The 27495-nt window shown below is 36.2% G+C and overlaps 1 protein-coding gene and 1 non-coding gene across 2 annotated transcripts; both read right to left on the reverse strand.

Moving 5' to 3' along the window:
* Positions 1–415: 415 nt before the first annotated feature.
* Positions 416–27379, reverse strand: TMEM167A (transmembrane protein 167A). Its single transcript, XM_066273724.1, has 4 exons — positions 27270–27379; positions 14864–14973; positions 10119–10153; positions 416–4592 (listed from the first exon to the last, which is right to left on the reverse strand). The coding sequence occupies exons 1-4, from the start codon at positions 27270–27272 to the stop codon at positions 4522–4524; spliced, it is 219 nt and encodes a 72-aa protein (XP_066129821.1). The 5' UTR covers positions 27273–27379; the 3' UTR covers positions 416–4521.
* Positions 12971–13107, reverse strand: LOC136336735 (small nucleolar RNA U109). The gene has a single exon (XR_010731557.1). It is a non-coding gene; the product is annotated as a small nucleolar RNA U109 (small nucleolar RNA).
* Positions 27380–27495: the final 116 nt, after the last annotated feature.

Below are 27495 nucleotides of genomic sequence, written 5' to 3' on the forward strand. Positions count from 1 at the left end.
CTAACTCTGATGGTCACTGCTCACAGATTTTGTACAGAAAGGTAGCTACTTGCTAGAATGTTTGGGCATCTGAAGGCTTTCAGTTGAGGTTAAAAAATATTTGTGAATTAATAACTCACTTTCATTCAGAATCAGATTTTGACTACCTCAGGGGGAATTAATGACTTCCTATTTAAAGTAAGTATTTAGACTCTTGAAGACTCAAACAAACAGCAACAAGACTGAACAGTTCTAAGCTGCAAAACAATTCAAAAACATATAAACTCCCAAAACTCATCTTGACCAACCATTAAAATATGAAGGTAAAACAAACAGAACCACTTCTCTATTCCCATCTTACTCAAAAGATGGCAATTTCAATATTTTTAACCTATAAAGAAACTTTCATTCACTGACAATAAAAACTAGGAGGCTCTTGAGAGTTTATTTTGATTTTTATTATACACCACAGGCATCTAGACTAAGCAAGGTAGGATGATTCTCTATACTCTTAAAATCACAGGAAATCGGTATTTCCACCCGGCCTCCCATTTTCTGATTATAGCATGGCATTTCAGATAACTTTGGGATTAATTTAGGGCAAAATAAAAGACACCATGGAAGGCAGTATATAAATGACATAATTACTAAGCTATTTTTGGAAGCTAGTGTAAATTGATGATTATTGAGAGCAAGGCTGTGAAGTAGTCACAACAGTATTCTAGTAAAGTCCTCACTTAACTTCATCAATAGGTTCTGTGAACTTTCAATGAGATGATGTACAAGGAAATCAATTTCTACCACTCATTGATAAATTGCAATAATAAACAAGTTAATTAAGTTCCTAAGGCATTTTATCAACATTATAACAAAATGTTACTTGAAGACTTGCTGCACTCAAAGCTGCTTACATTCTGAACACCTGCTTGAGGACACCCAAGAAAGGAGCGATCCCTAAGAATCTTCCATTCTTGTTTTTAGCTTCCTGTGACCCATTAACTTCTCAAAGGCTTTGAAAAGAGTGTTAAGTCCTTGCTTATTAGAAATCTTTTTGGTACACTCAGAAAATATAGACAATGCAACCATGTCTACTTCTTGTCTCGTTGTGTGCTTTAACAATCATACCTGCTTTTGGTATTGATGGAGTAAGAGTGACAGAGTTCCTAAAAATATTTGACCTGACAGGTTACCTTGGCTTTATATACTTAGTAGGTGAATCTCTGGAGAATATACTATTGTATTCCCAGGCCAAATTAAGGTTAGCATAGATATATTCAACTTTGTTTATATATATACATCAAGGAAGGATTTTTGTTTCTTGTCTGTTGTTTTTTGGTCAGGCTAAGGAAACACATATTCAACTTCAATTTGAAGTAGGTGATAGATCATAATGAGAAAAATACAGACCCTTTCTGTTTAACCTTTCTAGGCTTGTTTTACTAATCCCCAAGTGGTATAAACTAGTTACTTACACTCTAAAAAATTTATTACTGGTGCATTTGAATATTGCTCTTAAATTCAGCTTAAGCATTGTTTCTTTGAAAGAAAGTTCATATCTCTGAGTTGTCACCCTTTATTTTCTTTTCAAATTCTAGCATTATCTCAATAATAAATGCTATCACATAGCACTTTGTATAGTAAGTAACTTCATCTCTCTGATCCACTACTACTTGATGACTACAGAGGGAAGAAATTGTGTACTTGCCTATGCACTCTATAAATACTTCTTGAAAGAATACTGAAATATAAATATTCTATTTACAAGTCCTAGGTCTTTCTACAAGCTAAGCAGAGATCTGTTCATTTTTGACTTTGTAAACCTGGAGGAGTTACTTCATTCAAACCTCTATTTTGTCCTAAGATAAAACTAGACTGGTCGGCTATTACTAAGATAAAATAATCTATTACAAATTAATTAGTTATCTCTAGTACAGAAGGGCTATTTTGAATTTGAACATCTAAAAGCACTCAGCCCGGAACAAGAGCACAGGCATTAAAATGACATTGGACTCAATTCTAAACATTGTTTTTCTCCCTTAAGTGAGAAGCAGGGAGGCAGAAAGACAGACTCTTGCATGTGTCCCAACCAGGACCCACCTGGCAAGCCCCCTATGGGGTGATGCTCTGCCCATTTGGGGCAGATGCTCTGTTGCTTGGCAACCAAGCTATTTTAGTGCCTAAGACAGGCCATGGAGCCATCCTCAGCACCTGGGGCCAACTTGCTCCAACTGAGCCATGGCTGCAGGAGAAAAAGGAGATAAGAGACAGAGAGAATGAAGGAAGAGGGGTGGAGAAGCCTATGATCCCTTCTTCTGTGTGCCCTGACCGGAAATTGAACCCAGGACATCCACATGCTGGGCTGACACTCTACCGCTGAGCCAACTGCCCAGGGCTAAACTTTTTTTTTTTTTAAACCACAGAAGGAACTCAACATACTATGTGGCCTTTTAATTGACTATCTTTTGAGATTCCTTAGAAAGAAGACACATTCCTGGCACAGATGAGGCCAACCAGCACAGAACATATTCCAGGAGATATGGAATCAAAAGATTCTGGATTCCAGAAGGAGGTTAGGGAGAGTGCTTGAATCTAGCAATCTGTGGACTTCAGTGCCATTATCCCATCCAGTACCACAAAAGACTATGTGAGAGGCAGTCCATCGGATGCTTAAACTCATCCTTAAAACTCGCATGCATCCTACCATCCTATCAGGGTCACAAAGGGAACAGCTGAATATTCTGTGGGCTTAAAACTACCTACACTGCCCTCTGGGTTACAGAACAGGATTCAGTGACAATACTTTGAAAACAATACATTAAAGAAAATGATAATTGCATTTATTGATAGAATCCTGTGTCTTTACCCCACCTTCAAAAGAGCTTGTGTTTCAAAAGGTCAGAATTGCTGGAGTCAATAATATGCATTGCCAAATTTCCCAAAGAAATTACTTCTTCCTCTATATTCTACTTACACCTTCCAAAACACCAAAACATGTCTTAAAGTTGATTATCTAGAATATTTGTCCCCCCTTTTGAAATATTAGATTCATGTAGCATATAAAAGTTGACATAGTTTTTGGAAAGTCTAGTTGGCAGCAGAGTTGGACAACATATGGCCACTAAGAAACTAGACCTAGAAAGGTGACTTGCTCTGCATGTATATGCTGGTAAGTGTAGAAAAAAATATCATAGCCTGTTTCCCCATCTAAAGCAAAATATACAACTTTTAACCAGCTTTAGGTAAGTAAAAAATGTAAAATAAACAAATGTATTGACAGCTTACAGCAGCTTTTATCTGGGGGAAAAAAGCAGGCAATGCATATCAAGCTTTTCTTAGATGTTTCCCAGAATTCTTTCCAAGTAGTTTAGTATTTAAAAACAGGTGGCTTTCAGTTCTATACGTTGTTTCTGAAGAGTTACTAGCAAACTCATTTCAAACTGCCCTACTACAAAATTTGTAAGTCACATTCCCAATGCTCCTCTTGCCTCGATTAAAATTACTAAGGTCCCTCCCTTGATTAGCAAAGCTCAAAGACACTTAGGCTGTGGTACATCAATCTGTAGATTTGAAAACTATCTATTACCACCTACTAAGTTATATCTATAAGAGATTCCAGTTCAAGATGACAGACAAAACATAAACTGGATTCAAAGTGCTATATTAAAAAACAAAAATACAGTTTGTATTTTAGGGTAATTAAGATAAGGAGAGACCTGAATCTAAAAATAACTGAAAAAACACATATAGGATTATAATTTTTTAATTGTTCTAGTTTTCTTTTTATTCTATGAATGTAGTTTTATTTAAAGAATGACAGCTGGTCAAATTTATGCTTAAGACGTTAATCCATACTTAACCAGAGAGGTTGCAGAGGCTACTAAACAAGTCAGCTGTCCTAAACTCTTTTTTTTTGTTAAATATAAACATTTTCCCAATACTGCTCTTAAGTCACATCTCATTTATCTTCCTCCTTAGAACTAAGCAGGACTGTTTTAAAAAGCTTAAAAACTTGTAATAAAGAACAGAGTTTATGAAGAGTAGAGGTACTCTGGTTAGTGCTCAAAATGGTGTGGCCAGAGGTAAAGCAAGTATTATTAAATATAAATGTAATTCTTATCAACACAAATTGAACCCTTTTTTTTCAATAGAAAAGCTAGTTCAATATACTGTCTTATTCTATAAAGATGTATCACTTTCAAATCACAGTGAAAGCAACTTGAATAATTTACCTATTTTTTCTACTATGTGCCTTAGAGATACCTCACTAAAAACTGGTATCAGAGACAACAAAATGACATTTGTAGAATGTAATATTGTAATGACAGTACTGAGAATGATTGTTACAAACTCTCTGAGTACTAAATGGTTACATCCTAATTATATAGAACATTGGTCCAATACCAAAATAGAGAACAGCAGCTGGAAATCTATCCCATTCAGTGTTCAGAGATAAAGTTAACCATTCTTTCCATTATTTTCTACAGATAATTCCTTCTTTTATATTGAAATCTGATGGCATTTACATTCAGGTATTTTTCCAAGCTACTGTATGAAAAGGATGCTGAAGGCCATCACTATACAGCACACTGCAACATAAGGACTCTTCCGTTCACCTGTTGAAAACAAGGGAGATACTCATGTTGATTAAATGAGTAGCTAACATTAAACTTTTTATTACTTACTATGGGAGAAGGCTACATAAGAACCAAGACAAAGTTCTTGTTATGAGGCCCAAACATTAGAGGAATGGTGTGGGCAAAATAAGAACTAGATGCAACATAAAAGCAAGTATGACAGAGAATACTCTAAAACTATATCAATTTATTTCTGAAACCACCTCCTTTTCACTTGTTTAGAAAACCCTTAATGCGCCATTCCTGTGCTGCTGCATAAACCCAGATGTTGAAAAATACCACTCAGAATGCAGGACAGAGATCCAAGAGAAACGATCTCAAATGTAATTCAGGTCAAATATCATTTAATTTTTTTCTGTAGAAAGGGAAATTTCCACCCATAAGAAATTTAATATACAATTCTTTAGCCACATTATTTTCCTCAATGGCAGCAATTTGTGACACTTTTAAAGGGAAAAATAAGCATTTGTGAATAAGACTAAACAGAGGGTGATCAATACAAAACTGCACTTAAGAATGGGCATAAACTAAGATGCTTAATAAAACATACTAGAAAAAATTTCTGAGATGGAATTCCTATTGAAATTTTTATATTTTTTATAGTATGAATATTCTGGATCAGAAATGTAGAACTTCAGTATAAGTCAATTTTCACATGTGTTTAAGGAGTGTTTTTATCAGATAACTTTCTTTTGCATGAAATAGATCTGGAGTTGGCTTGTAAAATGGTCTTGCAAAGAGATTAAAATCTTGTGATTATGAGTTAACTCAAATTCATTATTCTTTCCAGTTTCTTCAGTAATTGCAAAGCTGTACACCACCACAAAGCGCCAGGCATTTACGTGCTGCCTTGGAGACATATGAGAAAGCCTGAAGAAAAACTGATGTGCTACTTCTAGAAATAACTTGGGGTGTGTACCAGTACCCTCTAGTAGATGATTCACATACTCCTCACTTGTGTTTTTCTGTGATGTTTAAAACCAGCCCTTTTCCAGTACCAAGTTCGTTATTTCACTTAGCAAGTTCAGTTAACTACCTCTGAAAAACACCAAATTTGACCACCCTTATCAACTAAAATCCTCAGTTGAGCTCATGCAGTTACATTGTTAGTGAATATATATCTTTGTGTCTATTCATTGACAATATTTATAAAAGATACTACTCACATTCAAATAAAATAAATATTTGGTGTTTTTCTGAAAATGCTTTTCTATCCATAGACATTAAATGGACTATTTCTAGCTAAAGGAAAATCTAAAAGGTGAGAGAAGAATGTTTTCATAATATTACCACCTCAACTAGAAAAAAAAAATTTACACTAAAAATCTCCTCACATCATTATTGTAATTTTTTTAATTCAGTAAGAAGAGGAGAGACAGAGACTTCTGCAGGTGCCCAAACCGGGACCCACCCGGAAAGCCCACTAGGGGACGATGCTCTTTCCCTCTGGGATGCTGCTCTGTTGCTCAGCAACTGAGCTTAGTGCCTGAGGCAGAGGCCATGGAGCCATCCTCAGCCCCTGGGGCCAACTAGCTCCAACTGAGTCATCACTGCAGGAGGGGGGAGGCGAGGAGAGGGAGAGGAAGAGAGATAAAGACAGGGAGAGGGAGAGAGAGAGGGGGAGGGAGAAGGGGAAGGGTGGAGAAGCAGATGGGTGCGTTTCCTGTGTGCCCTGACCAGGAATTGATACCAGGACATCCACACGCCAGGCGGAGGTTCTACCACTGAATCAACTGGCCAGGGCATCTTCAGGTTATTATTTCTAAGCAATGCTAATTCCTTTGGTGCTAAATAAAAAACTTCAAGTTATTAAACAAAATAAAAAAAACATTCTGACCAATTTCAGGTAGGTTTCATAAGCAAGCCTGTCATTCTTATGGGGGGCTAGAAAATCTTTTTGTCCAACAGTCTTATTAAACACCTAAAAGATAAATTAATATTGTTCTATATTTTCCATCTGCTAGAAGTTAGTTTTTGAGGAAGTTTCTTCCTCATCCTCTAACTTAGAATGCCATAATTTACATGTGGATTTCATTTTCCTGTTTTTAATTTTCTTAAAAGAGATTGCCATGTGGAGAGTTAAACATCTTTGGTTGAACTTGGGTAAGAATGTTACTTCTTGTTTGGTCTTGGTTCTGTGTAAGTGAATGTGAAACAGTTGCTGTAATGTGATGTGTAACATAAGATGATTTAGCTGGGCCTTTTCCCATTAAAACTGCATCCTTTCTTTGTGGATATATTCTGTGTCAAGATAAGAGGAGCATATGCTTAGGAAAGCAGCATATCAGCCTAAGCATTTTCTAAACCACTTTGCCAAAATAAAAAGCTAATGCTTTTATATAATTGGCAAGAATGAATACTTTAACTATTTAACTTATGGCATTCATATACTCAAGAGAGAAAAATAAAAAGAATAAATGAGCAAGCAAAACCAAAAAGGCAGTTTATAATTAGACATAAAAATAGATGAGACAACAGGAAAGCATTAAGAAAGCTACAAACTAGCTGTCCTAAAATTTTAGCTCTACTTTCAAGTAACATTTGTGAACAAGAATAATCTGGGTTGGCTAATGAATGAAGCTGTACTTCTCTTATTTATTACATGAAATGGATTTAAAATACCTTAATATTTTATTTCTAAATTAGCAACTTAATGATAATACTGAGATTAAACTTAGCCTGCTAACTCCATACTTTTATATTTGTATCAATGAATATTTAGAATTCCTTTTTTTAACTGAAATTTATTGGGGTGACAGTGGTTAACAAAATTATATAGGTGTCAGGTGCACAGTCCTATAGCACATCCTCTACAATGTACTGTGTACTCACCCCACTTAACTCCCTCCCCCTCCCGAGCAATCACACTGTCATCTGTGTCAATGAGCTTTCTTTTTCTTTTTTCTCAATCCCTCCACCCCTGCCCCCTAGTGATCTTCTCTCTACTCCTTCAAACTGTCTTGCTCTTCCATTATGTTTACTCTTCGCAGTTTACTTGAGATTATTTTTACCATTCTGTTCCTTGACAATATTATTTCTTTTTCTGGGAGACTTGGCTCTGAGCAAACAGTTGGTTTATGTATGTTTACATTTACCATTAGCTATCAGCATTAGCCATTGAGGGTGCTATTTTATCTCTTTATCTCCGTCTTTAGGTTATTTCTGAAGTGATTAGATCTTTTCTGTTATTTCAGGGCTTGCAACTGTTGAGCCAACTGAATCCCAGCTAAACCTGCGCCCATAAGCTCTGTAAATCTAGGTTGGTCAGTCTCAACTGCTGACGTTTTGACTAATTCTGTTGGAAGAGGCTCTTCTGAGCATCACAGGATGTTCGGCAATATCCCTGACCTATATCCCAATTCTAGTAGACAAAAACATGTCCAGACATTGTCAAATGTCCCCTGACTGACAACCACTTATCTAGGCTGTATCTGTGCTTTACCAATTTAAGGTCAATAATATTTCTTAGAAAATAAAAAAGAGTGAAAAGATTCTCATGTCTATCACTGAAAGAGATAATAAAATCTGACAAAGAACACCGAGGAAGAACAGTTAAAAATGCTCACTGAATTCTTGTCTGCTTCAATAGTCAATACACTGGAGGGCCTTGAGAGAAGAACTTTCCTGTGAAGCTCTATACACTTATACTATTATTTTCTACAGGAAGAAACCTAAAGGCCAAGAAACCATATAATCTCATCTAAACAGATTTTAAAAAAGGACTTTTAGATAATTTATTGTAGTATCGTACTTAACAACTTCAACTGTGAAAAGTTCAAGAAAAGAAAAGATGCTGTCTCAAAATTACTTCAATGTTAACAACATAGAATGTGCGGGGAAAACGGCAGTGCTAGCTTGCTTGAGGGTTTAGCAGCTACGAGCACTCTGCCTGATTGGTGTGTGTGTGTAGCAGCGACGTGTAAGGCTGTGGGTGCTCTCCTTAGGCGGCAATTCTCCTACATGGCTCTTCCTCCACGATGAAGTGCGGTTTTTCCTGCTCCCTTGACCTTATTGCAAACAGCAGATTTTCCTTTATTAGCTCTTTTCCTTTTGTTTATTCACTTGCCTGTCTTTGTGAGCCTCCAATAAATGGGTATGACCTGACACTTTCTGGCTCCACAGTTCCTAACCATCTGCACGAATTCAATGGGAACCTGCCTGGCCTCGACCACTAGCATTACAGAATCTTAGAAGATGCTTTAAAGAGTTTGAAACTCCTAATATTAATTTTAAATACTTAGCTGATACTAGGTTATCATGTAATTATCTTTAATTATGTATTACATCAATTCTTAGGTCTTCTTTAGAAAAATTTCTAAGTGTTATAAAGAATTTAGTTTGTATTTTTCAAGGTTTAATTTTGTTACAGACCATGTTCCAAATTTTCCACATCTTTGAGGAGTGACAACCAAAATAAGACATAATACTCTGAAGGGAACACAATGTATCTAAAAAGATGATTCTGAAATTTTCTGTCCCATTTAAAGAAATTAGTTTAGGGAATTCAGGTAGCTGTTAGATTGGATAATTAGACTATTGTCTTCATTAGGAAAGGCCAACTGCCTTATGAAACAAAAAAAGGTATGTTTAAATCAATGTTGGAAAAAGAGTATAAAAGTCATTTTTTTTGAGGTGATCATGTAAATAATTCTAAAGAGGACAAGAAACAGTCATTTTTTAGTCCAAGTGGTAGAAGTACCAAAGCCCCGAAGTAGTTGTTCATGGAACGAGGCATGTTAAAAAGAGAATATAATATATTATTCAGGAGTACCGGTGAATTACTGCAATGTAACACATTTTAATTCATTCATTACCAATCATTTTGAGAGTTTACTGTGTGCTGCTGGGCACTGTGCTAAATGTTATACAGACAAGGGAATACGGAAAGAGTATATTACTACCTAAACATAAATACACTTAAGATGCTACTAATCTTATTATGAAGAGTTAAAACATAACCACATTTATGTTAACTGTAATCAATCAGAATAACATTCAGCTACTACCACATGGGTTTAATAGACAAAAGTTAATGTTTTCTAAAGGCAACAAATAACATTTTATGACTTAGCATAGGGCAATAAAATGATTATGTTTAGATAGTTGCTCAGCAAGCCTTTCAATGAAGAGAAATTTACCCTCAAATTCATATACATTATACAGAACCATATACTCTCCACTATAAGTGTTATGTGCATAAAATTATGTATGTTTGTATAAAATCTTCTTAAAACCATGAATGCATAGTATTTGATACTTGAATTCAAGACAGATTTTTCTCATCAACTTCCTGCATATAAAGTATCAAGAGGTACTCACCAAACTAGCTTTAAAAAACATAAGGAAAAGAATTTGGTAGAATTCTAAACACTTTTGCAAACTTGTAGAAATTTAGAAAGCCTGCACTTCAAAAACTGACATTTGACTCCTACGAACAGGAAACAGGTAAACTGGCCGACAATCTACAGCTGAAGAAATGCAGGAAGAGTATACAAAGACACTTACCAATTCTGGCGCATTTCCAAAATATACCCAACAATCTGCATAAAATAAAAAAGAGTAGTTGCTGATTACTGGAAAGGTCAATCATTCTCCTAGTTTTATAGAGAGAATTCATTATACTAGTATTGTAACTTCTGATGCTTTGCTTCAAAACTGAAATTTGTTGGATGTTGAGCCACATGTCACTTATGCAGGAAGGTAGAACACAGTAACTTCTCAACCATCAATGTAGACAATCTGTTACTAACTGAAATGTATGTAGTGTCAGAGGTTAACCTGGGGTAAATTAATGTGGGAGTGGCAAAAATTTGCACAAGGGCTTACTACTTTGACTTTAAAAAAATGTAGCTCTGTATTTAAATAATCTGTAAAGATGAACACCAGTGAGAGGATTTACTGTATCATTCAGTAAGGAAGAATACAAAAATAAGCGTCTATGTTTTCAATACAAGTAGAAAATCCTAGTGTAGGGACACTGTATATGAGTTAATTAACTCCCTTTAGGCTAGCTCCTTTATTTCCTATTTGCATTAATCATTAAACTTGTAATGATTTGTCTATTGTCTATGCTCAGAAATACTGTAAACTGCACGAGGACAACATCCAAGTAAGTGCCAGTCATTAACATTTCTGCCTCTAACATTTCTTTTTCATTATGCTGGCTTTTAAATGAACTGATGGACAAGGTACTGAAACTTATCAAAACTAAAAAATTCTATAAATGACTTTGCTATAAATTAAATACATATATGGATGTATCACTTATTTGACGTATAAAAAGTATCAGAGGGAAAATAAAGGAAAAAGCAAGTTGAGTTATTCAATGAACAGATATCAGAAAAAATAAAAATACCGTAAATAACTATTTTGTTGGTCTCACAGACTATTTTACATGGTTACAAATTATACATGGTTACAAATCAAGATAATATTACTTATTGTGGTAAGTTATAATTGGCCTAACAAATCTTAATACTTAAATTTCAGAAAAATTTATATTATACTCTCTTTGCCCAAAGAGATGGCTGGCTAATAATTATTATATTAGAATGATGAAGACAAAGAAAATACTGGTTCAATTAAGTTCTATACATGTTCTTCTTCTGAAGTATAAAAACTTCCTGACCTCAAAGCAAAAAGTCTCTTACTTCAGATGAAATGAAATAGGTAAAAATACAAGTTAGTTTGAAGGATGGACATTCTGACAAGTGAAATAATTTTACTATAAGAATAAAAAGACAAGCCCTGGCCAGGTGGCCCAGGGAATAAAGCACTGTCCTGGAATGCTGGGGGTCATGGGTTTGACCCCCGGTCAGGGCACACATGAGAAGCAATCAATGAGTACACAACTAAATGGAACTAAATGAAACAAGTTGATGCTTCTCTCTCTCTCTCTCAAATCAATGAAAAAAAAGAAAAAGAATAAAAAGACAAAAACCATATATACTCTTGGAAGTAATGTAGAATAATATAAGGACCAGACTGTGTCTAAATTCAATCTTACTTAATTCATTGCATAACTATGTGCTAGTTATTTTATCTCTTTATTAGCATTCAGTACTCAATGTAGTTGTGAAAAGGATTAAATGAGTTATTACACAGTCTTTAGAATAGTGACTAACCTGTGCTGTGTTCACTAATAGTTAGATTAAAGGTACATGTGACAGTAACTCTGAAACCGGCTTATATTTCATCAAAAAACAGAAGACCACTGGTTAGTGACCTGCAATGTCATAGTTCCCTGATTCTAAAAACCCACTGATTATAATATGCCCTATTGAATTAAATCTACTCTGGTGAGGGACTCAGAGGCAGGATACCTGGAGACCTCCATGGGGAAGCTTCAAGTCCCACAGAACACATTGGAAACCATATGATCACAGTCAAGATCTTTTCGGGTCTAATATTCTATTAAGTATCATAAGAAAGTCAGTACACAACAGTTAGCACATAAAAGCTATCTGAATATAAAATATTCCCAACTTGGTCACTGAGAGATGTACCAGTACCAACTTCAGCCTTTTATTTTAAAAACATATTTATCATTTAAACATATTCCTGTAATATTCCAAATGATAGTTATTAAAACACAGGAATTTTTTTTTTTTTTACAGAGACAGAGTCAGAGAGAGGGACAGATAGGGACAGACAGGAACGGAGAGAGATGAGAAGCATCAATCATTAGTTTTTCGTTGCGACACCTTAGTTGTTCATTGATTGCTTTCTCATATGTGCCTTGACCATGGGGCTACAGCAGACTGAGTAACCCCTTGCTCAAGCCAGGGACCTTGGGTCCAAGCTGGTGACCTTGGGGTCTCGAACCTGTGTCCTTCGCATCCCAGTCGGACGCTCTATCCACTGCGCCAACGCCTGGTCAGGCAAAATACAGGAATTTTAGTGGTTGCAAAAAACTGTTTCTACGGCTATAGGCCAGTAAGTATTCTGCTGATAAAACTATTAGATCTATAAAAATAGGAAATGAGACAAAGAGCAACCTTTTTCTGCTGCTTTTTATTTCTATGTTACTTGAAGTAGCAAAAAATTAAGTTGTTATTTTCAACAGCAAAGTCATCTAGAACTCAATTTAAACAACCAACCTCCACATCTCCACATAAGCATAGAATTACACTATAACAAAGAAAAGTTTATGATGAGTCTTATAAAAATATGTATTGTAATAAAAAAGGCCTATAAATTTTTTTCTCAAAGAAAATATTTCTTATATACAATTCAAAATAAAATGGAGCTTAATATTTATATAAATAGAAAGTTGTTTTTATGAAAGCTTTCAAACAGTTGACTATATCAGCATATATTTTAAAATGTAAAAATAGGCATACTGTTTGTTTGGTCTTTTATGTAGGAGAAATATACTACTACTCAACCTCTACTGCAAGGTTGGCAGCCCTGAGAACTCCTTTTTCAATGTAGCATGTAATGGAAGTATCCCTGCTCCCAAAGCAAAAAGGGGCAGACGTGTTTCCACATGCAACCCACTCTTCAAAATAGGATCGATCAAGTAAAACTATTTGATTCTACTACCATGTGATTATTCATAATGAAACAAACATTTAGTAGTATGTTATTCGATAGATGCTATGTATTATATTAGAAATCCCAGCTATTGATCAATGACAATGTTTACTGGTTTCTACCATATGCTTTAACTCTAGGCTAATAGTTTGGGATTACAGAGGAAGGGAAGGAGAATATAAAGTTGGTTGGGTAAAAAGACTTCACACACAAGTAAGAAGTATATACGATTATGTAATTTCAACAAATAGACAAGATATTAAAGTGAGTGCTGATGACTAAGTGCAATGAGTTCAGAAAAAAAGTGGAATGATGAGAAGAAAATGTCTACAAAGAAGGGCGCACTGTCATAAAAACTGATGGGTAAATAGCATCTGTTTTTAACTTTACAAAATTAAATAAAATCCTTCTGGCCAACAGAGACAGGTTATCAGTTTACTAGAAAAGAATTGCTGATTTTCAATACTCAAAAATGGTTAAGAGTTTTATTTATTCCTTTATACATGTTCAAACAACCCTAAGGAATAAAAGGAAAGGAGTAAAAAAAGTCAAATAATTTAGATAGTGGGATGTTTGAATAAATGTTAGTTATGACTCGAAGTATATAATAGAATTGAAGGAATGAAAGTAGAAATTATTACTCTTATAGTTGAATATCAACCACTTGGTCTCTTGTAGAAGCTTTTATTAGTGTTTGACATTGCAGGATCCTAATTTGGCCTTTTTCTTCCCATTAAAAACAAAAATGGTGCTTCAGACAATTATTTCTATATAAAATATTCTATTACATTATGTCTTTTTATTTCTAAAGGTAGTTAAGTGAGATACAGGTTCTTATCCAGAAATGATTAAGACAATTATTCATAAAAATTAATAAATATATAAGGCAAAGAAAAAACAGTTTTTACCACATGGTCTCTCTGTCTTAAAATTTTTATTTATTGGTTTTAGAGAGATAGAAACATAAATCTGTTCTGGTATAGAACCTGACCAACGATCAAGCCCACAATCTTGGCGTATCGGGACTAAGCTCTAACCAACAGAGCTACATGGCCAGGTGCCTGGTCTCTTTCTTTCAGCACATTCTTCTTTTTGGTTAAATTCAATATCTACTTCTGTATTATGAACATGGCACTTTAAAATTTAATTCTGTATGTTATAATATTAAACTCAAATTTCTGGGGGCTATGAACCTAGTAAGTAATGTGACATGCCCAAGATTTAACACTACTGTTTAAATAAGGTAAATACATTTCTTTAAAGCTGTTTAATTTATAGTACAGACAGGGAGTTCATATGATTAGAGCAATCTTGAACTAGAGAAGAAATGTCTATATTATTATTTTTATGGACACAGTGTGTGCAAAGTGTTTCATGCTTCCAAAATATAATAACAAATTAGTAATTATTCTATTTTCTTAACCCCCCTAAAAAATATCGTTTGCATCTTTTTTTAAATATACATTTTTTTCAGTCTAATAAATTTTAGGTCACTTCTGATATTCATCTTTTTATGTAATAAGATTCTGTGAATATAAAGTTTTTGGATTTTTAAAACAGACAAGAAAATAATGTAAAATATTAATACAAAACTAAGTTACATATAGAAATGAAATTGTTTAATGATGTTCACAGTAATTTACATTCAACGTCTATAAGACCTATCAATGTCTATAAAACCTAATTTGGTTGATTAGACATCATTAGTAACATACCCAGTTTTATTTCTGTCCAGGAGGCTGGGTGCCAAGGATCGGATGTAAGCACAGGTACATATAAGTAGCAAGATTACAGTCAACAGACTCTGGAAATTGAAAATGGCAGACTAAAGAAGAGAAAAGAAAAGTTAATATCAAAAGAAGTGCATAGGTAAGACGTTCCAAACAAGATCATATAAAGAATCATACTTTTTTCTTTAAAAAGGCAAGCAGAATGACATGACTGAGAACACTTAAAACCAAAATACTGAGGTATTCTGAGAGACTACTTTCTTCTTCATTCTTTGGGCTAAAGAATGGAGAGCATGTAACAAAAATTCTAAATTTGACAACTTTAAAAACAGGACAAAAAATGCCATGAATCTATATATTTCAGCTCACCGAAGCCGAATCAATATGTAATTAACACAGGTGTTCTAGAGGCCCAGCCTACAAGCAGGACAAGGAGGCTCCAAGCTTGGCTAGTAGCTGGCGATATGACCTCAGCTGAATCGTTAGCCTTTTTCCAAGTCTCTGTTTCACACCTGTACATTTGGGTGTAGAGTGAAGAGACAGACTAAATATTGGCTGAAGTTTCTTTCAATTATAAAATTCTTTAAGGATAAAAATGCTTTATAATTTAAGCATTTGTGTTCCATGCACTGACTCATTATTTGGTTTTGGTGAAAGAAAAGCACTTGCTCATTCACTGCTGAAGTCTCCCTGAACTCAGTTTTGTCCCGTCACTATATTCATATAAAAACCTTCCTGTTCCTGTAGCAAACTGTTTTATATTACAATACTCATTCCTGAAGAGGAGACATTGTCATGTCAGACCCAGTCACCAGCACCTGACTGTGCACCTGACAAACAGCAGGAGCCCAATAAGAGATGACTGAATAAATAGTAAGTGCAGAAATACTCTTTTATATATATATATATATAAGCCCAAAAGAATCTAGTGAAAAACAATTACAGACCATAAGGGAATTAAGTAAGGTAGCTGGGGAGATAATTAAAATATTTAAATCAATACCTTTCATGATTATACTATCAATTAAAAGACATAATGAAAAAAAAGACTTCATTTATAATAGCAAAATATCTAGAAATAAGCTTAACATGAAATGCAAATTAGCATCAAAGAATAAGTGTCAAAACATTAAAACATACTAAAGAACACAGAGCCAGAATGAGGTATTCCTTTTTATTTTTCTTTTCTCATTCTCAAGGATACTTTCTTATTTTTTTAAAGTGAATTTTATTGGGGTGACACTGGTTAAAATAACTATACAGGTATCAGATGCCCAATTCTGCAACACATCTCTGTACACCCTATTGTGTATTCACCCCCTACCCCTAAGTCAAGTCTTTGTCCAGAATAAAGAACTTATTGAAGTGGTTCTGATAATGGACGAAAACATTATAAAGCTAACCTGTAAATCTAAAATGAACATAATACCAACAAGTTATTTTTAAAATTAGGAACTGATTTTGAAGTTCATATGAAACTGTAAGAAAAAGAACTAACCCTGGCAAAAACTGTCATATTTTTAACCTTTCACACATTTTTTTTTTTTAATTGAGAGCAGGGGAGGCAGAGAGACAGGCAGAAGCCTGCATGCTCCTGACTGGGATCCGCCCGGCAAACCCCCTATGGGGTAATGCTCTGTCCATCTGGGGTGTTGCTCTGTTGCTCCACAACAGAGCAATTTTTAGTGCCTGATGTGAGGCCATGGAGCCATCCTCAGTGCCAGGGGCCAGCTTGCTCAAATCAATAGAGCCATGACTGCAGAAAAGGGGAGGGAGAGAGGGAGGGAGAGGGTGAAGGAGAGGGAGAGAAGGAGAGAGAGAGGAGGGGTTGGAGGAAGGGGTAGAGAAGCAGATGATTGCTTCTCCTGTGTGCCCTGACCAGGAATCAAACTAGGACATCTACACACCAGGCTGATGCTCTACCACAGAGCAAGCTGGCCAGGGTACATTTTTAGAATACTTATAAACCATTCAAAACATTTTTTATAGGTTCATGCTATTTACCAATATCACTAAGGACAAAATGCTTATTACATACTATGCTTAAGTGGTAGGAAAAGTTGCACACTATTTTTTCACAATCTTATCTTTAGCTATGTAAACTTTCATGCAAAGAAGAGGGGAGAATGCAGTGATTATCTCTGGAAGATTTTTAACCAATACAAGTACTCAGCCTTTTTGAATTTCTAAGTGTTAGTTTTATAGTCTGAAAAACATAAGCAAAAATCTTTTGCATTATTTTAACAGTTGTTTTTCTATGAAAATCATTTCTTCATGGATATAGCAAAGATAAAGTTTAATATGCCATTTTCATTGAATTTTTAATTTTGCATCTGTGAAGGCAAGTAATAGAAATTTTATAACTTGAAAGGAATTATTAAATGAACTTACAACCAATTCTAGATAGAAAACACAAGTACCTCACAATGCTTACTTACCTTCCAAAGGCCATATTTTTAACATGAATAAGTAGATATAGTATTTGATAACCTCATGAAACATAAAACACAGATTTCCTTCCAACCAACATAACTAAACATGTATTTAGTAGCTACTCTGGGGTATGAGGCTATACATGAAATTTAAAAAGTACATAGCATGATTTCTTTCCTCCAGGACTTTATAAGAGCTAATGGCAATAACATATTCACCGAGTACTTGTTTGGATTATCTTATTTATCCTCATATGTAATGTTATTAAACCCTTATTCTATATGTGAGACAACTGAGGCATATAGCAGTTACAACTAAGTTAGTACATATATCTGTATTTAAAATACTAAATAGCAACTCACTGTAGCATATGTAACTATTGAGCTATTCTGACAAAAAAGTGCTATTTTCATAAAGTCAAGTCAGGAAAAGGTTCAGGTAGAAAGCCTTGAGAATCAAGCCTTGAGAGCACACTTAGAAGGGCAAAGAAGAGAAAGTAGGCTCTAGATGAGATAAAAACATGCAATACATCCTAAAGAATCAGGAATTTGCATGTTCAGGGAATAATGTGCAGATTTATTGTATTCAGCAAAGATTTTAGTGGCTGGAAAATGGATTTGCAAAGTATGTTTATCACCTTCCTAATGGAGTATCTAAATTCACGATTTTGCAATGTGTATTTTTTCCTTCCCTGAATGTACTGTTAAAGAAACATGCTTAAATGATACAGTGTCTGGGATTGGTTTCTAAATAATTCAGTTTGTGTGTGGTGGAAGGTGTGGGGTTGATTAAATGCTGAGTATGAGAGGCTTCACTGTACTCTTCTTTCTACCTTTTTATGTTTTAATTTTTTCATAACAAAAGATTTTAAGAGGCACTTAAAATATGCTTATTATTAAAGAAGTGGGGTGTATTTTATACATTTGTATGTGAAACCATTTACAAATGAAAATCATTTACAAGTATGTAATATATAATACATACAACTTTGCTCCTGGGGTTTACAACCCTAAAATTTAAACAAATAATCTTAGGTGGTAAAGTCTTTTAGATGTACTCAGACTGGTCTAAAGAGTGTTTCAAACTTACAGAAATTAGTCTACCACTGCTTAGCCTACCTAAGCATTCCTCTTAATGCTTAGCATCTGTTGGCCACTGAAATAAAATTTTAGACTCAGGGTTAAAGGAAACAGATGTTCCTGTTCCGTAGAAAAATAATTGGGATTTTAAATAGGAGTGTTATTAAAGCAAAGGGAAGAAGCTAAGAAAAAAGGAAGCATGTTTGATCACAAAATAGAGGGAAAGATGATAAAAAAAAAAGTGATAAGGATAGTAAATTTTATTTTTTACTGTTTAATTTTTTTTTCCAGATCTCTTAAGTCATGAAATTCTTTTCAAGATATTCTGTTTTTGTTTTGTTGTTTTTCATCTATTTTTGCCTGCCTAGTGAAGAGACTCAAACTTGGTCCGGTCTCAATGCAAGAGTTCTCTCCGAAGTCTTCCCTGTCCTTTCTCTCCACAACAAACAGATTCAGGGTCTTTGTAGGCGTTACACACACAGCTGCTTATGATAGCACCCATCAGACTGTACTGTAATTGTATCCTTTATTTTATTGAGGTTCTTATCGATTCCTGTGACTACTACACAAAATAGTACATAGTAGTCATGGAAAAATGTTGGATGAACAGAAACTTGAAAACAAACACTAATAAATAATATTTTAACAAATCCAAGGGCATACTTAAGATTCCAAATTAATAATGCAGATTATTAAAAATGTGTAGATCAGAGTGCTGAATATTTTGTTTATTCAAGAAAACCTCCACATACTCCTTTGTATTTATATTTACTTGTCAATGTTACTTTGAAAATCCAGAAACCAGGGGCAAATATTCTTACGTTTACAGTAAGAACCCAGGCTGTAGGGCAAAATAAAGGCCTGAGGTAATATACTTTTAGTATCTAAATGTTCAGCCAGCCTTAAGGTGCTTTCATATGGGACAATGTGTAGTCTTCTGACTCCACCTAATGTGTAAGACAGGGGTCCCCAAACTTTTTACACAGGGGGCCAGTTCACTGTCCCTCAGACCGTTGGAGGGCCGGACTATAAAAAAAACTATGAACAAATCCCTATGCACACTGCACATATCTTATTTTAAAGTAAAAAAAAACGGGAATAAATACAATATTTAAAATAAAGAACTAGTAAATTTAAATCAACAAACTAACCAGTATTTCAATGGGAACTATGCTCCTTTCACTGACCACCAATGAAAGAGGTGCCCCTTCCGGAAGTGTGGCGGGGTCTGGATAAATGGCCTCAGGGGGCCGCATGTGGCCCGCAGGGCCGTAGTTTGGGGACCCCTGGTGTAAGAGATAGTTAAGAAGTTAAGACAACTGAGTGAGCAAGCTGGCTGGCAGAAAATTATAGAACCTCAAACAATTCTCCAATCTCAGGTTTACCTAGTTTTCCATGAGGACACCCTGGGACAATGCTAGGGAGTTATATAATGGTATGCTATCCAGTTTAATAAAGATAGCTACATATATTAAATTATGCACATTGGAACCAAGGAGTTATAAAATACAATACAACTTGTTCCTTCTGGAGGCTTTAGGGAAGACTATCTTCTTGCCTTTTTCAGTGCTAAGAGGCTGCCCACAACCTTTAGCTAGTAACCCATCTCATCATTCTGACTTCTATAGTCACTTCTTTTGTGACTATGTCCCTTTTGCTTCCCTTTTACAAAGATCACTATGAAAAATCGCTTCCGCTCCTCATAACTCAAGATATTTACTTGGCCCATTCCAAAATTCTTAATATGGAAAGTCTCCTTTACCAAGTAAGATAATGAGATAACATCTGCAGGGGTTTTGGGGGGGGCATTCTGTCTACCACACCTTACAAACATTTCCTTTTTATAGAGGTATTCAGGAACATTCCCTGAACTCAGGGTTACTTGGATACCTGGAGCACAAACAACCTCACATACGATCAGAATGGTAACCTGGGGGTCGTGGAATACAGCGCTTCTGCTTTGACGTTTGACCGTTACTCTCACAGTTGTGCTCAGTCTTCTTTAAAAAATGGCACTGGAGATCCTTCACTGTTTTTCTCCAGAAACTCCTTCTACTACCCCTCCATGCTCCAGCTCTATCACACTAGTCATAGCTAGTCAATTTTTTAACATACTTCAAATAATTACTGTACTAAATTATTTCATCCAAACCAGAAGAAAATAAACTTGATGAGTCAGTTGTTTTGTATAACTGTTCTAAAGTAAATCACAATTCCTTAAGACATTTGAAATAATGAAAATAACTCAGACTTTCATTTGGCCACTGCTACAGTACAAGAAATCATTTCTCAATGATTAGACAGAAATTGTTCAATGCAAAGCTTAATGTCCAAATGTGAAATCACTGGCAATGTTGACATTTTTTTAAAATTTGCTACAGGGAAGTAAGTTTGAAAAGTTAATATTTATTTCAGACTCAATTTTTGTCATTTTATCTATATAGATACAATGTCTTATTTTCAGAATCATTCCTGAATGTTAAATCTATATTCACTAAGTCTGATTATAAAAACAAGAATTCAATATAGGGTTTTGTCTTTAGATGTATAAATAAAAATATTTCCAAGTAAAAGGAACCATTCATAACATTAGAAATAGAGGGAAAAAAGGAGGAAATATCCAAGCAGCATATCTGTTCAAACAAAGAAACAATGAGAAAAGCAGCAGATATACACATATTAATATGCTAAACAGTGCTTTGCTCACAGAGTCCACAATGACTGGTTGCTAACCATAAGATTTTCAATAAGTCTATAGTATTTTCATTAATCTTGGATCCTTAAGATACATGTAGCTTATTTATTTATTAAGATTATTAAAATAAACTGTTTAATCAATTTGTTAATTAAAGGTCTTCAATATGCATAACAGTGGGAGCTTTAAATGTTGACTGTCTTCTACATGGGAAATAGATTTCTATTTCTATATTTAATTCTTGCAGTTTAACTGAAATTCACTTTCAACAAGAATTGAATACCAAAGATCTAAATGTTTAAAGCTCCAAATAGTAGCAATTTTACTTGTTTTGGTAACTATTGCTTTTACACAAAACTAAAGTCATTTATCCCTGTCTGGAAAGGAAACCCAGAAAGGACATTCCTGACCTAATTGTGATAAAAATTACACTGCACTGGAAAAGTGGGTCAGCACTTGATCACTTACAAATCTAGGTCAGGTCAGTATTTTCCAACTAGGTTATACTTGTAATTCATATGTACCACTATTATCTCTTCAAATGAAAAACATGGAAATACAGGGATAAATGTAAGTCTGTATGTGAATGTGCAAACACACACAAATATCCCATTTTCTCAACATAATTAATACAGGTGATCAAAAAGATTTTAACTAATACACAGAAATATTTAACACGTTCTTTTGGCGTTATTAGCACATAAGTTCAACCTTTGTTGCTTATTCAAGGTAGCAATGATACTGTACCAAATGTAAAAGTTATCTTAGTTTAACTAAAACCCAGAAACCAGGATTGCTTAATTGTTCAATGTTAAGAACACATCAGCTTCTCTTAGAACCAGTGGCTAGTAAACATTTGGATTATTTAATGAATAATCCAAGAATATAAATTTGTTCTTGGGTAAAGCAGCATCTCTACAAATCAGTTTAACTGCACGTAAAATGAGGCAGCTGTACGAAATAGCCATTTGATCTCACTGGTCCTGTTCAAAAGTGTAGACTTTCTCTACTTACACTTACACTTAAAATTAATAACTTTCATGGCTACGAGTCAAGCTACAGTCCAGAGTAGAAGCACATCAACTCTGTTCTCCACTGGTGACATTGGTGGTCATTTAGGTTTATGTTCATCTTATTGTCATGGTACCTACAAGGTGTTTGCTGTGTCTGCTGCTTGGTTCTGGAGATAACTTGACAGATAATTCAGACCTAAATATAGGTAAGAAGGTGTCGAAGGTGTCAATAAGAGATAGTGTACATGTAACTATTATAAAACGTAGACTTAAATGAAGAAATAAATGCTTCAAATGTGTCCTTGATAAATGATTTTGACAAGAGAAAATATTATGAAGGACAAAGTGCAAATCCTGTTATGAAAAAAACAAAACAAAACTGACCATGCAGTCAGAAAAGACAAAGACTGATAAAACAGAAAAGTTTCCAAGTACAGAGTCAAATGTGGTAAAAACTCTGGCTAGACATTAGAATTACTGAGAGCTTTTAAGACAATCAGTGCCCAGAAAATTGGACTTAGTTGGGCATTTACAGTTTCTCAAAGCTCCCTGGAAGTTTTTACTTGCAATTGGGTTTGTAAGCCACTCTGCTAGAGGACCAGCATCCACATCAGTTACCTAATTAGCCAGTGCAATGGTTTTCGGTGTGGTCCATGTAACCGTCATGGCTGTTATGAGGTCAAAAATATTTTTATAATTCTAAGAAGATATCTCTCTTTCATGTTAATGGTGCAAAGTAATAGCAACAAGAGAATTATCATCTTAACCAACTCCCCCAACCACGAAGGCACACCAAACCTTTCTTCTTGAATGGCATTTTTGTATAATAAAAAGAGCACAAGAAATGGTGACAGAGCTCTTAAATTTAAATTTGAGATTCATTATTTATAAGTAGTGTCATCTTGGGCAAGACACTTTATTATTAAGTATAATGTGGTCAATAAATTAAACCTTTAAATAAAACACTGTATGTCAAGTGCCTGGCAGAGTGGTACTTAACCAGTATTTCCTTCCAATCCAATCAATCACCGGAACTGGAGTTGTGTTTCATTAACTCTTACTAAGCACCTTCAAAATGGTTTTCTTATTTATTCTTTTCTTTAACCTAATTACTATTGTCCAGAGTTGAGGCATTCACAGGACACATACAAGATTCAAGCAATGAATGCATAAATAAGTGGAAAAATAAATCAATATTTCTCTCCCTTCCCCTATAAAATCAGTAATTAAAAAAATAAAAATAGTTCAGGCTTTAATCATCTACCACTTGGATCACTGCATCTGCTTCTAAATTGGTTTCCATAATTTTAATATTCCTCTATTTAAATACAACCTCTATAGTGTTCCAGTTGGTTTTCTAAAATGCACGCTGTTCTTTTTTCTGCTAAGTCTATACCAGGCAAGCAATTAAATCTCAACAAAACATAAAGTCCTTGATTCGGCAATAAGCCCTTCAAGATCTGGCCTCAATCTTTCTAGTCTCATCTCTATCATCATTTCACTGCTTAACTTCCAAACAACTCTTCAACTTGATGCCCTTTAGCTCCGTAACTGCCCTTTCCTTTATATACTATATGTCTAAAGAATAGAGACACTATCCAGCTCTAGCCAATGATTCCTTTGGTAATCCCTTATCACTCTTGAACATACAGGTCAGTGTTACCTCCTTGGTGATATTTCTGCTGCAGTTCCCAGTCAGAATAACCCTTTGTTGTGTTTTATTAGAATTTATGTGCTAATATTTTCTCTGCTACAAGATGAGGGAGAATATTTCACACCCCTTCACTTATACTCAGTTTAACTGTAAAATGTGAACAGCTTCTACTCTGCAGGGTTTGTTGAACACGAAATGGGAGTTAACTAATACACCAACAGAGGAAGATAAACTTCCTTAAGTTAATCAAGTAAAAGATGGGAACTGGGAATGATTGACCTCGTTTGGCTCAGTTTCAAGTCCACAGTCTTTCCACTGCATATATTGTCTTTCTACATATTAGTAGAATTTATTTATTTATTTTTCCCACTGGACTTGTAAAGTCCATGAAGACACTGAGCAACTCTTACATGACTTTGTGTTCTCATTCATTTGAACACTAACTCTTATTGACACTGTGATGTAGAGATTAAAAAACCCATTCTCTTATTTTAAGAACTCTGCCTAGAGAGATGAGAAATATAGGCAAAACCCTATTGCTGGTTTTTTTTTTTTTGATAAGTGCTCTGCTAGTGGGATACTGGAGGTATGAGTATGGATGCCTACAAGGCATAGAAAAAAGAAAAGGCAGGGAAGCCTTTGTGGGAAGAGATGAAACTTGAGATGACTATTGAAGGATGTAAAGTTAGGGAGAACACAAAATTCTGAAGCCCTTAAAAGTATGAATACTTATATGGTATAATTATCACTGTTTATGTCTGATAGCTGTTAAACTGTTAATGCTGATAAACATTTTATGGCCTTGAAATGCATTTAAGAAAATGAATTCATTAAAATACTGTAATTCAGATTTAAGTCATTATCTATTACAGAGTAGATAAGCATTTTAGGTGCAAACTCAATGCTGACATCCGAAGCTCATAGGAGCAGAGCAGAAGTGAAAAAGTAGTCACCTGGCAATTGTTTTTATTATTCACCCATGACTGATTGGCATAGTATACTTGAGAGTGACAAATCACTAAGACATTTTATTCTCTATTACGGTGTTTCTATTAAGATCAGCATAAAAATCTCTGGCATTTGGACATTAAAATAAGTTATTTTTTTAAAATTTTTTTATTTCTGAAGCTGGAAACGGGGAGAGACAGTCAGACAGACTCCCGCATGCGCCCGACAGGGATCCACCTGGCACGCCCACCAGGGGGCGATGATCTGCCCCTCCAGGGCCACGCTCTGTCCTGACCAGAGCCACTCCAGCGCCTGGGGCAGAGGCCAAGGAGCCTTCCCCAGCGCCCGGGGCCATCTTTGCTCCAATGGAGCCTTGGCTGCGGGAGGGGAAGAGAGAGACAGAGAGGTAGGAGGGGGGGAGGGGAGGAGAAGCAGATGGGCACTTCTCCTGTGTGCCCTGGCCGAGAATCGAACCCGGGACTTCTGCACACCAGGCCGACGCTCTACCACTGAGCCAACCGGCCAGGGCTAAAATAAGTTTTGAGTCCTGGCTACCCATGTCCCTGACTTCCTTCAACTACTAGGAAGTTGTGGACTTGAAATAAAACAATGCTTATAAACTGACTTTTCACACACAGTCTGGCAGTCAATTGTATCTCGCCTATCTTTTTTATATGTGGGTGTAAAGCCAGCAGGCAGGGCCAGGGCCACTATCACAGCCGCCCGGCCCATGCAGGTTCGCATTGGATTCAGACAGTCGGTAAAGAAACAGCGGAGCCAAAAACTGATGGGCCATAGTCTTTAATTCTAGCTTGCACCCGGCGGGCAAGTAAAAGTATATACACTGGGCTCCAAAACCCAGTCACATTCAGTGCTCACAAAGCCACTGACTTATCCGAGTTTCCTAGAATCAAAGGTTTCTAGCTCACCAGACTTATTCACCTCTGTTCCCTATCTCCTTCCTTATCCCAAATACAAACTCTACACAAACTGGCATTTCACTGAGCACTCCACCATTTTGGCTGCTTCTCCTGGCCTCCTCCACGTGGCCTTTCTCTGCTCTCCTCTGCTCTCTCCTCTAATGATAATCTCAGGAACCAAGAGCGCAAGCTCCCGCTCCTTCCCTATTTTATAGTGTAGAAATCCAAACTCTTAATCCAATATACAAAATAGGGAAGTCTCTAATACAAAGTCACTTCTCTGAGGCATGATTGGATTGTACCGCCCCACATCAAAAAAGGGTGGGAAAGGCTTAATCCCAAAACCAAGCCCCAGGCTACAAAGGATTCTCAACACACATTAATATCACCTGGGCGACAGCCTCACATGGGCAGCGCCTATTTTTAACAAAGTGAACATAATACATTTTATCTGCCCAACAATGGGGAAAGAAGCAGGAGCGTATCCTTGTCCAAGGAACGAATACCTTGTCATAAACTGTCATCTCCTCTGTAAGCCATATGCTCCTTGAGGGAAGATACTTATGCCCTAGCTATAACCAAAGTAGCTAGCATAAAGGAAGCAACAATTAAGTTTTCAATTAAATGTCTAAGGGTTTTGTGCTGTATGGGATTCTGCAGAAAGTTCTGGGAACAAAAGCCTAGCAACTATTCCCATAGAATAGCATTTTAGGGAATCGTGGTTGCTTTTGATGCCATAATAAAAGGCAGGTATCCTTTCCCCTCAAATATGCTCATAATGGCAATATTAACAGGTAGACTTCATAAATTTATCATGAGGGCCTGGAGTAGAGGTTTTTGGCATTTTACCACAGCTAAGGTAAATGCCTTCAGACAGACCTTGGGAGACTACACTAACAACTACACACACTGCCTCCATCTGTCCTTTGGCCATGCTCGCTTCACCTTTTTCCAGATGCCCAAACTATCCAAGGAATCTGCAATAACGTAAAATAACACATACAACTTTAAAAACGTGAATGGAGGAGAGGAAGGCCCGAGGATAGAAACCACTCCAAGTACAGAAAGGTCCTAGGAGAAAAACTATCTCTGCCGAGACCTCCAATCATTAAAACCTCATTTGTAAAGTAGCATTTTTAAGGCTGAGAGAATGGAATAGGAGAGACCCAAAGACCACTAATTCAACAGGTAAAATTAAGGTGTGAAGTCTGGAGTTTATTTGACAACTATGAAATGAAAACCTCATCAGGCGCGTAGGAAAAGGAGACGCAAAACAACCGGCAAACTCCAGAACCCGCAATGATTCAAAGGGTCAGGGGCCACAAAGCGTCTATGTGGCCGACGGGTTAAGCCAAACAAGCACATTTCTTCGCGAACAGGTCAAGAAAGCGACAGGCGCGTGCGGAACTGGACCGGTTCCGAGACCCTGGGGTGTTTCTTGGGTGATCGGCCCTAGTTTCCCCCGCTAGGTTGTGCGGGATCCACGTGGCTCCTGGGCCTGTGCATCCTCCGAACCCTGGAGAATCAAGTGAGTGACAAAGCTCCTCGGCCCGCGCACCCGGGGCCGCCGCACAGCCCTCCAGCCTTGGCTCTGGGCCACAGCCCCCTCTGAAGAAAGCTCAACCACAACCCGAACCCCGGGTTCTTACCATAATGAGGCCGGAGAAGCCCCGTCCACATCACCCTTCCGGGCCCAGGGCGGAAGAGGCGTGCACGCCTCGCCTGCTCCGCCTGCCCCGCTCGGTTCTTCCGGCGTTCCGGTTGGGCCTGCCAGGACACCGCCTCCTGAGCCGTGATTTAGACGCCAGAATAGGTTCCTCTTAACCGGAATAAGGCGGTATTAAGTGACGTCACGCACCCCTGCGGAAGTAGAGG

Source organism: Saccopteryx bilineata, chromosome 4, assembly GCF_036850765.1.
Source record: "Saccopteryx bilineata isolate mSacBil1 chromosome 4, mSacBil1_pri_phased_curated, whole genome shotgun sequence".
Lineage (NCBI taxonomy): Eukaryota > Metazoa > Chordata > Mammalia > Chiroptera > Emballonuridae > Saccopteryx > Saccopteryx bilineata.